Source organism: Gracilinanus agilis, chromosome 2 (assembly GCF_016433145.1).
Source record: "Gracilinanus agilis isolate LMUSP501 chromosome 2, AgileGrace, whole genome shotgun sequence".
NCBI classification, from domain to species: domain Eukaryota; kingdom Metazoa; phylum Chordata; class Mammalia; order Didelphimorphia; family Didelphidae; genus Gracilinanus; species Gracilinanus agilis.
The window spans coordinates 31089092-31103769 of NC_058131.1; the positions used below are offsets into that span (position 1 = coordinate 31089092).

At 39.6% G+C, this 14678-nt stretch overlaps 1 protein-coding gene across 2 annotated transcripts; it reads right to left on the minus strand.

The window, feature by feature from the left end:
• Positions 1–10449: 10449 nt before the first annotated feature.
• On the minus strand, positions 10450–13644 carry LOC123234508 (C-type lectin domain family 4 member K-like). 2 transcript variants are annotated; one of them, XM_044660409.1, is made up of 4 exons: positions 13529–13644; positions 11509–11624; positions 10940–11058; positions 10450–10777 (listed from the first exon to the last, which is right to left on the minus strand). In XM_044660409.1, the coding sequence occupies exons 1-4, from the start codon at positions 13604–13606 to the stop codon at positions 10758–10760; spliced, it is 333 nt and encodes a 110-aa protein (XP_044516344.1). In that variant the 5' UTR covers positions 13607–13644; the 3' UTR covers positions 10450–10757. The 2 variants fall into 2 exon arrangements, with proteins under 2 accessions (XP_044516344.1, XP_044516343.1); XM_044660408.1 differs by having other exon boundaries at positions 10450–11058.
• Positions 13645–14678: the final 1034 nt, after the last annotated feature.

Below are 14678 nucleotides of genomic sequence, written 5' to 3' on the forward strand. Positions count from 1 at the left end.
GTTTGCTCTTTTTCATTACTCTAATCGTGATACAATTCTTAAGTATCTTAGGTACTTTAGGAATCTTGCATACTTTAAGTACTTTACTTTTCTCAGGTATCATACATATCTTAAGTATTTCAATGATCACCTTCCCAGATATGAATATACTCAGTTCAATCTTATCAAGAACTCTCACGTTTTCACTTTATCTTTTTATACTTCCTTGAGTTTGAATTTGAATCAAATTTTCTTTTTAGCTCTGTTTTTTTGGTCAAGAAAGTTTGAAATGACTCAGTTTCATTAAACATCTATTTTTTCCTTTGGAGGATTATGCTCAGATTTGCTGGTTATATAAATTTAAATAAAATTTTCCTTTCCCAATGTCATATTCCATGCCTTCTGGAACTGTAACTATGTCTCTTGCTCTATTATAGCTTGAAGTGAGAGTGCTCTTCTCTGACTTAGTACTGTGATGGGCAGTAGAATTCCAAACACCTCCCCAAACACCACCTTCAATGTCCAATGTTGGAATGGGGTCCCTTGTAATCTCTTTTTGACCAGTTGTCTGAGCCCTTTACAATCTCTAGACTGAGTGCTCCCAAAGCTACTGCTGATATCATACCTACCTCATGAACTCATTGCTAGTTTCCACCTCAATGTCACAGATCTTTCCTGCTGACCTCCTAAGTTGTCTTGTACTGGAAAAAAAGTGTCTCACCCAGATCTTTTGTGGATCTATCACTTCATAATTAGATTTGAGGAATTATCTTAAAGGTGTTTAGAGGAGAATGCTGGAAGAGTTCATATGAGTTGCTGCCTCTACTCTGCCATCTTGGTTTTGCACCCCCTCCACAACAGTAAAACACTGAGGTATTTCTTGGTCTATAAAATGAAGTAGTAAGACTAGATGGCTTTTAAGATCCCTTCCAGTTCTAAATAAATGAGCTGCTGCTGCTGCTTATTAGAAGAAATATCAATGTTGTTCATCTTATTGTTGTTAGGTAGAATAAGAGTATTCTTAAAGTGCAACCCCAATGGTACTCCCAGGGGAAATAACGAAAATTCACTTCCAAACCTCATGGCATGGACCTTTCAGCTTAATTGGAAACTTGGGGATGGGAAATTTCTGACTTGTTCAGTGATGCCTCATGGGAGGAGTAAAGTTCCTTTTTTTTGCCTCTTATTTCATAACTCAAACTCATTTTTAGATGAGAGGAAAAAGTGAAATGCTGATATAGTTTGAAAATCCCAGAAGAAATTTCACTTTCTAGTTCCTGAAGCCACACCAAAAAGGATAACATCTGGGGATTTAGGAACCAAGAGAAGTGCCAGGTTATTCTCCTCTTTCCATCCCCCTGGCATGTCACTTGCAAAAGATTACACAGCTAGTTAATTGAAGAGCCTGGACTTGCACCAGGACCTCTGACACCACATAGAGACATATTTCCATGACATCATGCTGCTTTCTGATTGATCTAATTTAATAAAGGGAATTCAAAGCACTAGATGAATGCAAGGAATTAGGGTCAGGAGTGAAGGTGATGATGGTGGGAGTGAAGGGAAGAAAGGTAGAATTTCCTAGAATAAGATCAAGAAAGCATCCCAGAGGAAGAAACAAAAAAGACATTAGAGAATGACAATGTATTTCATGCACATTTTCTATCCCATACCATATCAATACTTCTTTATTCTGCTCCATCAGTGTCATTGTGGAACCAGAAATGGATAGAAAGTTAGATTGGAGCTCAGTGACCAGTTAGCCTAAGCTATACTTGAAAAAGAATCCTCACTATAATATATTCCACAAGTGATCATCTGACTTCTCCTTGAAGACTTCCAGTGAAGGGAAACTTTATTTCTTAAAAAAATTTTTTTAATTACTTAGCAACCACCACTCACCAACAAAAATTATTTAAACAAATGCATAAAAATTACAGGCAAACCCACAAATTCCACACTGTTAACACTTTGTTTAAAAATAAGCAAATTATATATGCATGCTAATGTAAATATCCTCTGCTTTTGAGTTCCATTTGGATTTGTTTTACTTGGAAACTTTTTTCTTTTGATTTTGTGGCTATATTTTAGCCACATTGTTTTTATTCTCTTTTCTTCTCTTCATATATTTCTCTTATTTTCTTTATATTTCCAATATTTGTCATTTCTAATAATATAATTCTTTACATTTAAATATCACAATCCATTCAGCCTATTTCTCCAAGTCATTGCATTTGTGTTTCTTCCCCATTATTTTGTCATTACGAACAAAGCTTCCATGAATATTTGCATACACACACAGCTTTTTATACTCTTAGTGATGCCTTTAGGGCCTAATCCTAGTAATAGGATTCCTAAGTCAATGAGCATGAACAGTATTATAGCTCTTAATGTATATTTCCATTTTGTTTCTAGAAAAAAATTCACAGCTGCTCTTATGATGTAATATTAGGATGTCCCTATCAGCTTTAATTTTTATTAACTTAACCAATCTGGTTTTCAGTTAATATACATTACCACAGCCATTTTTAGCTGGATTGGTCCTTAGGCAGCTGACACAATCTGTTGCAAGGACCATACTTTTTCCAAAACCAAGTCTTTCCAGATTGGTCATAAACAGTGGAACTTGTGCTTCAACCCCTCAGGGATGCAGGATTATATCCATATTATGATGAGGATTAAAGTAAGACTTTTGCAGAATATTTATGCTCTCCAAATCAGTGTTGTCCCACCAGAAACTGTGTCTGATTGAGTGTATGCATAGATTCGGATCTATTACTAGCCTCATACAGGTGTGTGAGGACTCTCCAGTGTATTGTAGGATTTATGCAAGGTTTCTTGCATTTATAATATTACCCTAGGCAATCCTGTCAGTTAGGAGAATGGAACTCTGGCCTGGCAGGTGCCAGTCCCAGGAGCTGACAGTTGAGCTGGGACTATAAAAACCCCTGCAAAACCAACCTAGGGGTTCTGATTTCCTTGACCTCACCCAGACACCCAACTACCCCTGACTTCCCCTTGGGGACCCGGGAGGGATTGAAGGGAGGTTGAAGGGAGGTTTGGGTTGTGGAACGTGGGCAGGATTTAGACTAGGGCAGCCTAGTAATAGGGACACCCCCAAGCCAATTTAACAACTATATCTGTTGGGCGGTGGATCAAACAACATCAGGGCAGTGTCAGATTATCTCTGGCTGAGGGCTGGTTCCCTCAGCCTGACCTTACCTTCTAGGTCCATAGCTAACACTTGCCAGTCGCCCCTAGCAACAGCCTCTCAAGAGCCCCAAACCCTCTTACCTCAGTTTGCCCTTCCGTGTTAAAATAAAGCCTTAGCCTGAAACTGAGAGTTTCTGTAATTATTATAACATCATCTTGTGCTAAGGGGCTGAGGAGAGGGGAGAATATCAACCAGTACTGGGCAAGTCTCCATTGTATCCAGAAAATGTGCCAGCTCCACTTCCTGTTGAGTTCTGCTTCCACCCTACAGCAAGGCAGCTACTCCAGCAGGGAGGGGCCCCTCACTCTCCACATTAAAGGAGCCTGTAGGTAGCAGGGAGACTGACTGGGCATCACAGCTCAGGCTACACATCACTGACAGTCTCAAATCACCTGCTTCTGTAGTTACAGGCTCCCAGGCCCAGGTGACTCACTTGTACCACCAGCTCCTCTATTATTTAGCTACACCAGATATCTATCTTATTTCACTTATCTAAGGTTCTATACATCTCCTTAACTCTTTTCTTATTTATTTTTTTGTTAGATTAATCTATTTATGGGAGGAGGAAATTAAAGTTCCGTCTCTCACTATTATTAATTTGTTCTCTTTTTCCATCTGTATCTCATTTAGTTTTTCCTTAAAAAATCTATAACTCTTGGTGCATATAGGTCCAATGTTGATAATACTTCATTATCTATAGTACCCCCTAACATAATTCTGTTCATCCCTTCTAATTATATCCACTTCAGAGATCATGACTACTCTGTCAGAGATCATGACTATTACCCCTGTGTTCTCTGAATCAGCTGAGGCATAATATATTCTGCTCCAACTTTTCACCTACACTCTATGTGCCTCTCATTTTCAGAGTGTTTCTTTTAAACAACACATTGTCAAGTCCTAGTTTTGATCCTTTTGCTATTATCTTCCCATCTATGAATTCATTCCATTTACACTCACTGTCTTAGTTATTAGCTGTGCATTTCCATCTACTCTATTTCTCCTCATTGTTCCTCTCTTCCTTTCTTTCTGTTGTATCTCTCCTCAGATGTCCAATTTCCTTTGACCACCCTTTCCTCTAAATCCTCCTTTAGTCTCTTCTCTCACTTTCCTTGTTCCAAATTGGCCCACATTTCCAAGGTCCTTCCTGTGTCCCTTCCCCCAACCTTTTAATTCTTATTCTATCTACCTTTCCAAAAATCCCTTCCTCATCTCCATGGCCCTATTCTCCTACTTCTTGATATGAGTTCAGTTCTAAAAATCCCTTTTATCTTGTCCTAAGAGTCCCTCCTTCATTCATTCACTTTACCTCCCCAGCCACCTGTTGATATTTACTCCCCTCTAGGTATTTCTCTTTCCACTCCCTTTTTTACCCCCTTTCCTTCCTTTCTCTTAACCCACCCTTCCTTCTTTTATTCCCTCAGTCCCCCAAGGAACTCCCAGTCTCTCCCTTATGTCATCCTCTTCCCTTCTGTTTCTGTGTAAATTAAGAAAAATTGCTCTTCTAATTGTATATGTTGTTCTCTTTTTATTTCAGGTCTGATGAGAATAGGGTTATAGTATATCAACCCTCCACTCCCTCTTCTTCTCCATGGCAGTTCCTATACTCATTCCTCCATTCCACCCTACCTCCTCCTAGTCTACTCTCCTACTATTTCAGCTCATTCTATTATATTCCCCTTGATCTTGATTCTTCCATCCATACACACCCCTTCAAAATGCCCAGCCAATGATGCCATTCCCAGGTGCCAGATATAACATTTTCCCATACGAGATTCAAACAATTTGACATTTTTGGTTACTTATCATATGTCTTTCATTATCTTTGTTGGTTCTTATAGATCAGATTTTCTGCTGAGTTTAGAGTTTTCCCTCAGGAATAGTTTAAACTCCTTTAAATCATTAAATATTCTTTTTTTTAAACCATTCATAATTATGCTAATCTTCGCTGGATCTGTTATTCTTTGTTGTAAGTCCAGTTCTTTTGCTCTATGAAAGGCTGTGTTTCATACCTTGCATTCTTCTAATGTTGTGGCTGCTAAGTCTTGGGATATTCTGATTGTAGCTCCACAGTATTTAATTTTTTTCTTGTTGTTTGTAGTATTTTCTCTTTAACTTGGGAGCTATAGAACTTAGTAATCATGTTCCTGTGCATTTTCACCTTGGGTCTCTTTGGGATGGTGATCAGTGGATTTTTTCAATTTCAATTTCACTCTTTGATTCTAGAGTTTCTGGATAGTTCTCTTGTTTATTTCTTAGAATATGGACTCTAAATTTTTTTATTGTAACTTTCCAGGAGTCCAACTATTCTTATTTTCTCTGATCTATTTCCCAAGTCATTTGTTTTTGTAATAAGATGTTTCATGTTCTCTTCTATTGTTTTATTCTTTTGTTTTTGCTTTATTATTTCTTCTTGTCTTAGGAAATCCTTAAATTCTCTTTGTCTAATTCTATTTCTTAATAAATTATTTTCTTTTGTCAGTTTCTGGGCTTTTTTTTCTATTTGAGTGGTCTTTCATAGTTTTCTTGGTTTTCTTGCATCAATCTTAATTTTTTCTAATTTTTCCTCAACCTTTCTCATTTGGTTTTTGAGGGTTTTTAAAAAGCTTTTCTAAAAGCTCTTTCTGAGCTTTTGGCTTTATATTGTATTATTTGCTGTTTTTAGAAATGAATGTTTTCACTTCACTGTCCTCTGAATTTAGTAGTTGGGTTTTTTTCTCCTTTGTTTCCTCATTTTTATTTATTTTTAATTTTAGTGGCCAGGCCAATAAGCTTAATTATTTACTTTTTGTTGGAGTTCCAGAATGCTGGGGTATGTACCTCAGAGTTTTTTTGTGTTTGCTTTTTCCTGAGTCTCTATTTAGTTGTTCTACTTTTTATAGTTTAGGGTTGGATGTATTCCTGTCCTCCACTCCAACATCAGTCTGTGACTGGCCTCAGGTGCTCCATTATACCACTGCAAAGGCAAGCAACTGGTCCATTTCCCACTATGGCAGCAACCTGGGACTCCACTCTCCTGAGAGTGACCACAGATGATGGGGGCCCCAGTCCCTTAGCAACCACACTCACCAGTGCATGCTCCTTCCTCACTCCTCCTCTCCTAATGCTGCATCCCAGCCTGGGATAGAGCAGGTGCCTAGTTTGCATTCCTTTCAAATGCAAAGTCCCTTATTTGTTAATAGCAAGTTTTGAGCTCATCTTTTAGGGCCTGGTGTCTACTCCTTCAATGCCCAGTTATAGGCCAGCAATTGTCTCTGGACCTGAGACCACAGAGGACACAGCTGCTCCCAGGGCCCTCTGCCTGTGGATTCCAGTGGTATCTTTGGGGGTGTAAACTTTCAGGTTTAACAAACAAGGTGAGATTGCTAATCCTGCTGCCTCCTCCCTGCCACCACCCTACCCTAGTGAATTCCACTTGGTTTGCTCTGTCTCTGCCCCCAGGGTCTACAGTGGTGGTACTTAGGCCAGAGAGATCTGAAATCTTCCTCCCTAGTTCTCCTGACCTGGTTGTTTGGTTTCATTCTTGACTACTTTCTGCTTTTGCTGCTTTTAGCATTGATTCTGTGGAATTATTTTTGGTTGTTTGTGAGGGTTATTATGAGGGTGAAGAAGCTTCTTTCTCTACTTCACCATTGTCCTCAAGAAACTATTTTCTGAGCTCTTTTATGGCCATTCTTGATCATGAGTTAAATACTTATAATTAGGTATCATTTACATTATTTGCCTATTTGATTTCAGGACTATCAAAGGAATAGCAGTCAGATAATTTTAGAACTTCTTCTCTCCTCTCCCTTCTCCTTTCCTCCTTTCCTTTTCTCTCATCTCTTACTTCTATCTCCTTTGTCCTTTTCTTGCATAATCTTCTGTCTTTATTGTTGTGAAGGTAGGATTCTACCCACTTAAAAGTAATTACCTTTGTTACAGTAAGAACAATTCATGATTGAATCAATAAATTAGAACTGACTTGAACCAGTCTGCATTTCTTTTTGAATTAATAAAATCAATCATTTTGTAAAAGACTTATTCATACTCTAAGGAAATTATATAAAAGGAAGGAGCTATCTCTAAATCAGAGGGAGATGCTGAGGGCTTGGAAATAGAGAAACTGACATAATTGTGGCATTCCGGTACAATTCAGAGTTGCAAAGAAAGGATGGAACTGTGGGGGGAAAAGGGAGATATTGATGAGAATCATTGGCTCTCTAGGTATTTTAGAGCAGAAGAACTATGCTAGGGAAGTCCCAAGTAAAGATTGGTTCTTTGCCTGATTTTCCTTTCCGGTACATGTCTATCTGCAGGTCTATATAACCTGCTCTGTTGTTACACAAATATTTCTAGCAAATCAAATTTTGCTTCAACCCTGAAAAGAGTAGGACTTTATTAGAGATGGGCAGCTAGGTGGGCAGCAGTGGATAGAGTATTGGGCTTGAAATCAGGAAGACATTTTCATGAGTTAAAATCTATCCTCAACCATTTACTATCTGTGTGACCTTGGTCAAATCATTTAACCTTATTTGCCTCAGTTTCTCATCTGTAAGGTAAGTTGGAGAAAGAAATGAAAAACCATTCTAGCATCTTTTCCAAGAAAACTCCAAAATGGTGTCATAAAAAGTTAGACATGACTGAACTGATTGAATAACAGTTATTAGAAGCAGATAAAGATGTAAAAATAAACAAAAAAACCCAACCTCTGACTATTAGGAATTTTTTCCAACAGGGGGCTCAGAACCATTGTGATTGAACTTATAATTAATAAAATCAATCATTTTGTAAAAGACTTATTCATCCTCTAAGAAAGTTATATAAAAGGAAGGAGCTATCTCTAAATCAGAGGGAGATTCTGAGGGTTTGGAAATAGAGAAAATTGACATAATTCCCTAACAGAAAATAAATTCCCTAATGGGCCATTGTATAAATCTATACCTATATCTACATATAGACATATATGTGTTTATGTGTGTGTATATATGTGTGCACAACCCTTAGACTGAAATGAGCTAATTAGTGTAACAAGATGCTATATTCCTCTTTGCTTGATTGTTATTTTCTTTTTTATGTGCTTTTTTCTATCTCGCTCAAAGAGAAGTACATAGCCCTCATTCCCAGCGGGATTAGAGTGATTGATTTTGATTTTCTCTTCCCAGAATAACATTCTAGAAAATAGTATTCTTTATAGAATCCAACTGAATTCTCCAAAGATCTGAGCCAAATCTCTTCTCCCATCTTGATATGATCTTTTCCATTCCCATCAAAACTTTCCCTGGAACTAGTGCCTTCATGTGCAAAATTTCTGACCTTCCTTATACTTTAGGAAGTCATTAATCCTGAGCATGTAAAGATGTAGGGAAGGGGACATTTCCATTGATAGAGAAAATCCTACTTTCCTTTTTGAGAATAAAAACACCGTTTAACCACAGTAAGAGGTTAAGGGCACATTTTATCACACACACACACACACACACACACACACACACACACACAAACAAACAAAAGAGAAGGAAACAACCATTTCTTAAGTGCCTACTATGTACTGCACTCTGTGCTAAACTCTAAAAGTATTTCCTTATTTGATCCTCACCACCCTGAGGTTGTGTAGTAGCAGTAAAAATAACAATATCTATGTAGTGTTTACTCTGTGCCTGGAACATTCCTAAGCACTTTATGAATATTCTTTCCTTTGATTTGTACAATAATTCTTCAAGGTAGATGCTATTATTATTCCTGATTTGCAGTTGAGGAAACAGGAACATAGAGGTTAAATGACTTGCTCAGGGTCACACAGCTAGTATCTGAGGTTGGATTTGAACTCATGAAAATGAGTCTCCCTGATTCTAAGCCCAGTGTTCTGTCTTACTATGCCACCTAGCTGCCTGTCTGTTAAATTCCTACTTTTTAGGGTTGAAACAAAATTTCCTAACTTAAGGTCCAGTGCTTTGCCCAAGGGAAGCAAGAGTTCCACGATGAGTGAGTGGCAGAGTAGATGGGGAGGAGTAGCTGAGGGGTTCAGTGGATAGAGAGTCAGGCTTAGAGATAGGAGGTCCTGAGTTCAAATCTGTCCTTGGACACTTCCCAGCTATGTGAGCCTGAGCAGGTCACTTGACTCCCAGTGTCTAGCCCTTACCACCCTGCTGCTTTGGAACCAATACACCATATTAATTCTAAGATGGAAGGTGAGGGTGTAGAAAAGAAGAGTGGATGGGGAACAGCACATGCCATGATCGATTGCTGTATATGAGCCCAGAGCCTGATCATGTCAGAACTATATTGCCTAGCATGAGCCTGAAATCTCCTAGTTTCCTCTCCCTGACTTGGCCAGAGCAAAACATGTCAGTTCAAGGGCAGGGAACAGAGTGTTCTCCATCACTAAGGCAACGGGAGCTATTTCCACAAGCATCTCAATGGGGCCAGCTCTCAAACTCTTGATGGAGTTCAGGTTCAGGGACCCTAGAAAAAGCTAGGAAGAATGACTCAATTTTCTTGAACTTGGGGAGTCTGTGTCAAAGTCAAAGCTATTTTTTGTCAGTTAAAAGAGGCACTTGAAAAGATTGGGTAGTTACACTTCATTCATAGTCATTGAAGAAGCATCAGCACAAGGATTTAGAGACAAAAATGCAGATATGTTAATATCTGAATTCTTTTATTCAGTTACAAAAAGTAGTTATTTTATCCAATGGATAATAGTTCATAGGACATCAAATTTTTTAAAAATCAGGATACTAAATTGTTTTTAGTAATCTGCTGTCTTTGGTGATTTGTCCCAGGACCAGGGGTGTATTGGTAAATGTTTAACAACTTGACTCTTTAAAAAAATGTTCTCACTACACATATTTTAATTTCATCTGTGTAGCATTACTTTCTTAAGCCTAGTCAACAAAACAATACCTAAGTCCTGATATGGAGTTATTGCTGATTTCTAAGATAAATGATCACACTGAACATTTAACAATCAGCTCAGCACATTCCTACTCAGGATGAATTCTATCCAAAATCCATTAAAATATGTAAATGAAGGACAGCTAGAATCAGAGTGGTCAGAGTTCCAGGTCTAGAGTCAGGAAGACTCATCTTTCTGAGTTCAAATCTGGCCTCAGGCATCTACTATCTGTGTGACCCTGGGCAAGTCATTGGACCCTATTTGCCTAAAAAAAAAGAAATGAAATCTTAGCAAAGGCTCATATTTATAGAGCACTTAATGGTTTACAAAGTTTATATATATATTACATATATATGAATAATCTAATTTGTCATCTGTTTGTGTATGCATCTCATGACACCATCCTTCTTCTTCCAAACAGCCACACACCCTCATGTCTCCTTGTTTAGCGTAGACTCCTGATTAATATATATTAATATAGATTTTAGCCTGACAGGGTGCCTTTCTCTTTCTGGATCTCCAGTGCGAAACCAAAGGAGCTAAGCCCTGTCCACAGCCCTCAGACAGGGTGAGATCCTAGACTGGACTTGACAAAGAATTTCAGGGCTAAGGTGAATTGGGATCTTGTGATTTCCAGATGTACTGATCCATAGGTAGGAAGGGAAGTGTCCAAGCCATTTGCATTGCCTTCTAGCTTTCTTTGGAAGAACCTGAAATTGGAAAGGAAAATAGAACCCACAGACTCCATTGTGTGCATGGTAGCCAGATCAGTTTGCCATCCGCCCCATTGTTTCTGATAAGGGGTCAGCAGCCTCAGGAGCCAAGGATTTCTATTCCTTTGCACATTTTAGATGACCTACAGTCCCACTTACAGATAAACTTGAGAGAAAACATGCAAAGGTAATTATTCCAAGATTGTCGTGTTTTTGCCCAGAAGTGCGCACAGTTCTCGTTTTCTTTTTCATTGCTTGGTTTCCCATTGGCCCAGAACCTGGAAAGAGAGGAGGAGATCATTGGAAGGAGGCATCGTCATCCTCTGAATTCCCAGCTAGTCACCAAGAACCAGCAAAAATCTAATTCTCCTAGAAAACTGGGCTCTGCCCTGGAGTGAAGCATCTTAGAGAAGCCTGGGCTCAGAGTCTGCCACTGTCTGATGTCTACCTAGTGCTCATCTGTCCAGCCCACAGCCAAAGCCTGGGAAAATTGGGTGGCAGGAGGTGGGCTTCCAGGGACACAGTCTCTAATCCCTTTTGGAGCTAGCCAAAATGATTGCACCATTCCCCTCATGCCCATAAAGAAGAGGCACCCTTCCAGGACAAGGAGTGTATGTCCTTCTTTCTTCTAACTAGGTGGTCAGCCTGAGTGTCCCTTGGGGAAATCTCTGAGAGTCTCTTTAGGGGCAGACAGGGAGAAGGGAAAGGCAGGACCAAGCTGGACTCACTCTTTGGTTTTGGCTTCATCATATGGGGTCCCATCAATCCATTGCCAGCCTACAGCATTTTGGTTATTCAGACCAATCCAGTAGTAAGTACCATTGGCTCTTCTATAAAGAAATTCCTGTAGAGTGAAAAGAATATATATATATATATATGTACATATATATATATATATATATATATATATATGTGTGTGTGTGTGTGTGTGTGTATGTATTATATATTAAACCCTTACCTTATGTCTTGGAATCAATACTGTGTATTGGTTCCAAGGCAGAAGAATGGTAAGGACTAGGCAATGGGGTTAAGTGACTTGCCCAGGGTCACATAGCTAGGAAGTGTCTGAGGCCAGATTGGAACCCAGGACCTCCCAACTCTGGGAAAGAATGTTTTTAAAGGGGCACTTGTGTGTTGTTTCTGATTGCGCCAGTGGGCACTCATGTATGGATTTTTATGTTTACAAGCATTCTATTTGTATGGAATAAGAAAACGGACTGACTCTGTTTTCTGAGGACCGATCTTGTTCATTGAAGAGAGATCCATCACCAGTAGTCTGACCATCTGGTGAGGAGATGTTTTTTGGTTGTGGCAACCTCAGAAAGGAAGAAAAACACAAAATGGCCCTTGGTTCCCAAACTTTTTTGGCCTACCGCCCCCTTTCCAGAAAAAATATTACTTAGTCCCCTGGAAATTAATTTTTAAAACATTTTAATAGCAATTAATAGGAAAGATAAATGCATCTGTGGCCACCATTGCCCCTCTGGATTGCTGCAGCACCCACCAGGGGGCGGTGGCGCCCACTTTGGGAATCACTGGTCTACAGGATCCCTTTCTGCTTTTGTAGTTACAAAAGGCAGAGTGTTGGCAAAGAGGGGCAAGAATCACATAGTATTTCTCCATCAACTAACTTCCATTTGGCCTCTGGTACTCTGATGGTGAGATCCTTATGCAAAGATATTGCCAAGGGATTGGTATAGTGGATGGAGTGCTGGAACTGGAGTGAGGGAAAATCTGAGTTCAAATTTGACCTCAAACATTTATTAGCTTTGACCTTAGGCAAGTCACTTAAACTCTGTTTGTCTTAATTTCCTCAAATGTAAAATGGGGATAACAATTGCACCTACTTTCCAAAGTTGTTTGGAGGATCAAAAATGAGATAATATTTATAAAGGACTCAGCACTGTGCCTGATATATAGGAAGCACTATACATATACTATTATTATATTAATGCAGATATTTTTGTTATCAATAAAAATAAAAATAAGGGAAGATTAAGCCAAAGGGAAGGGTGGTTCCCAGGTACTCTCTGGAGAGGCAAAGATAGGAATTGATGGAAGAGGATTTGTCATATATATCTCAAAGTTATAGGAAAGATTTCTTAGGATATTTGGCCATCATGTGTTGAAATCTTAATGAGAGATATTTGCAAAAAGATGATCATGAAAATAATTACATCTTATGTACCAACATTGGTTGCCATGGATGGAATAGAAGAGAAATCCTATGAAGAACCTGATGATACCCTCCAAACAAAAGCAACAGATGCCCATACGCTTCGGTGAATTCGATTATTTCAAACCCTTATCTTCTTAGTGTCAATTCTCAGACAGAAGAGTAGTAAGTTCTCTGCAAACAGTGTTAAGTGACTCATCCAGGGTCACACAGCTAGGAAGTTTCTGAGGTCAGATTTGAATTCAGGTGATCCCAACTCCAGATCTGATGCTCTATTCATTGTTCTACTCATCTGCCCATATCAATGCCCTTCTTAAATTGATATGCCCATAATAGACCCAATCCTCCATATATGGTCAGAGGATGGGGTAGGACTCTTTATCACTTCCCTAGACCTGAATGTTCTGCCTCTTTATGGGTTATCAATAAACTCTGTAATTTAATTAGCGAGGTGTGATATTCTCTCTGGTTCCCTTGCAGATTGGCACAGAGGTAAAATGAGCTGCCCATGGACCCCTAACTTACTGACATCTCTACCTCCCACTTCTAGGGCCCCCAAGGACAGCACTGACCTGCTCTTCCACTGAGGTCACTGAGGTTAGGTGGGACCCCTTTGACACACAGTACTGCTCAGAGTCTTTCCAGGACATTTCACCACAGGAAAAGTAGTAGAGATTCCCATCGTGGATAATCCTAGCCTCTGAGATTCTCTGACTGAGGATCTCTTGGGAAGAAAGAAGAACAAGAATGAGGACACAGAGAGACCAGAGCTGTTTCAGGAGGACCAAAGCTTGATCAGTGTGAGCCAGAATTAGACTATTATGGTCTGATCAGTAGTTTCTCGGGGACCAAGGATGTCAGGCAGGAAAAGCATCTGTTGGCTGAGGGACAGGGAATTTTTCGTTCCTCTCCTTTTTTCTGAAGTAGGCAGAAAGAGGGACAGTGAGGAAGCTAGCAAAGGAGGAACAAGCTTCCTCTCTCTTGGATACCTCTCCAGAGGAGACTGAAGTCTATTGATCAAAGGAAAGGTCAGGGTCTGGGTGGTGTAGGGGAAGGGGAGATGACTTACCATTTTGAAGTTTCAGAGCTGCATTGGAGACCTTGGCCCTCTCAAGTTGGTCATTTCCCCCTTGAAGATCTAGAATCGCAGTCATGGCATTAGAAAGAGAGAAGTCTCAGGGAGAGGGTCAACCCAACTTAGTAAGCATTGATAATACCCTGGAATAGAGATTTGGGAGCTGACTGCTAACCTGGAACTTGTACCTAAAAGGAATAAACACTCTATTTGGGTCCTAAGAATGATTTAAAGCCATCTAGATCTTTTGACAAGAATGGGGAATTGAGTCAGACCTCTGAGTTCTTGAAGATACACAGTTTTTAAGAGACAGAATGAGAGGAAGGAAGGAGGAACTCAGGAACTAAGTTTTCAAGAAGTGGCACCACAGGGGCAAGATGTGAAAAGAGAAAGAAAATGTAGGTTTGAACTGGAGTGGAGAAGGGAGAAATCAAGGCATGTTGGGCTGAAGGCCTTTGTACTGACCTTTGGGAGGATGAAGGGAAGTTTCCAGAAAAGGCCTTCTCCTCTCCCAACTTCCCCTCCCAAGGTTTGTCCATTAACAAATTTGTCTTTTCCAACAGAGAGAAAAACTGTGTACAGTTACTCAAAGCTGCTTCTGCCAGTGGGGCTGGAGGAAGATGGAGTGCTGAAACCAGGGAAGGTCC

Excerpts from the sequence above, each read along its gene's own strand:
- LOC123234508 (XM_044660408.1), bottom strand. The coding sequence starts at position 13,606 with ATGTCCTGGAAAGACTCTGAGCAGTACTGTGTGTCAAAGGGGTCCCAC. Across the intron at positions 11,625-13,528 it reads TGACCTCAGTGGAAGAGCAG|GAATTTCTTTATAGAAGAGC; the intron begins GTCAGTGCTGTC and ends TTCACTCTACAG. Across the intron at positions 11,059-11,508 it reads GATGAAGCCAAAACCAAAGA|GTTCTGGGCCAATGGGAAAC; the intron begins GTGAGTCCAGCT and ends CTCTCTTTCCAG.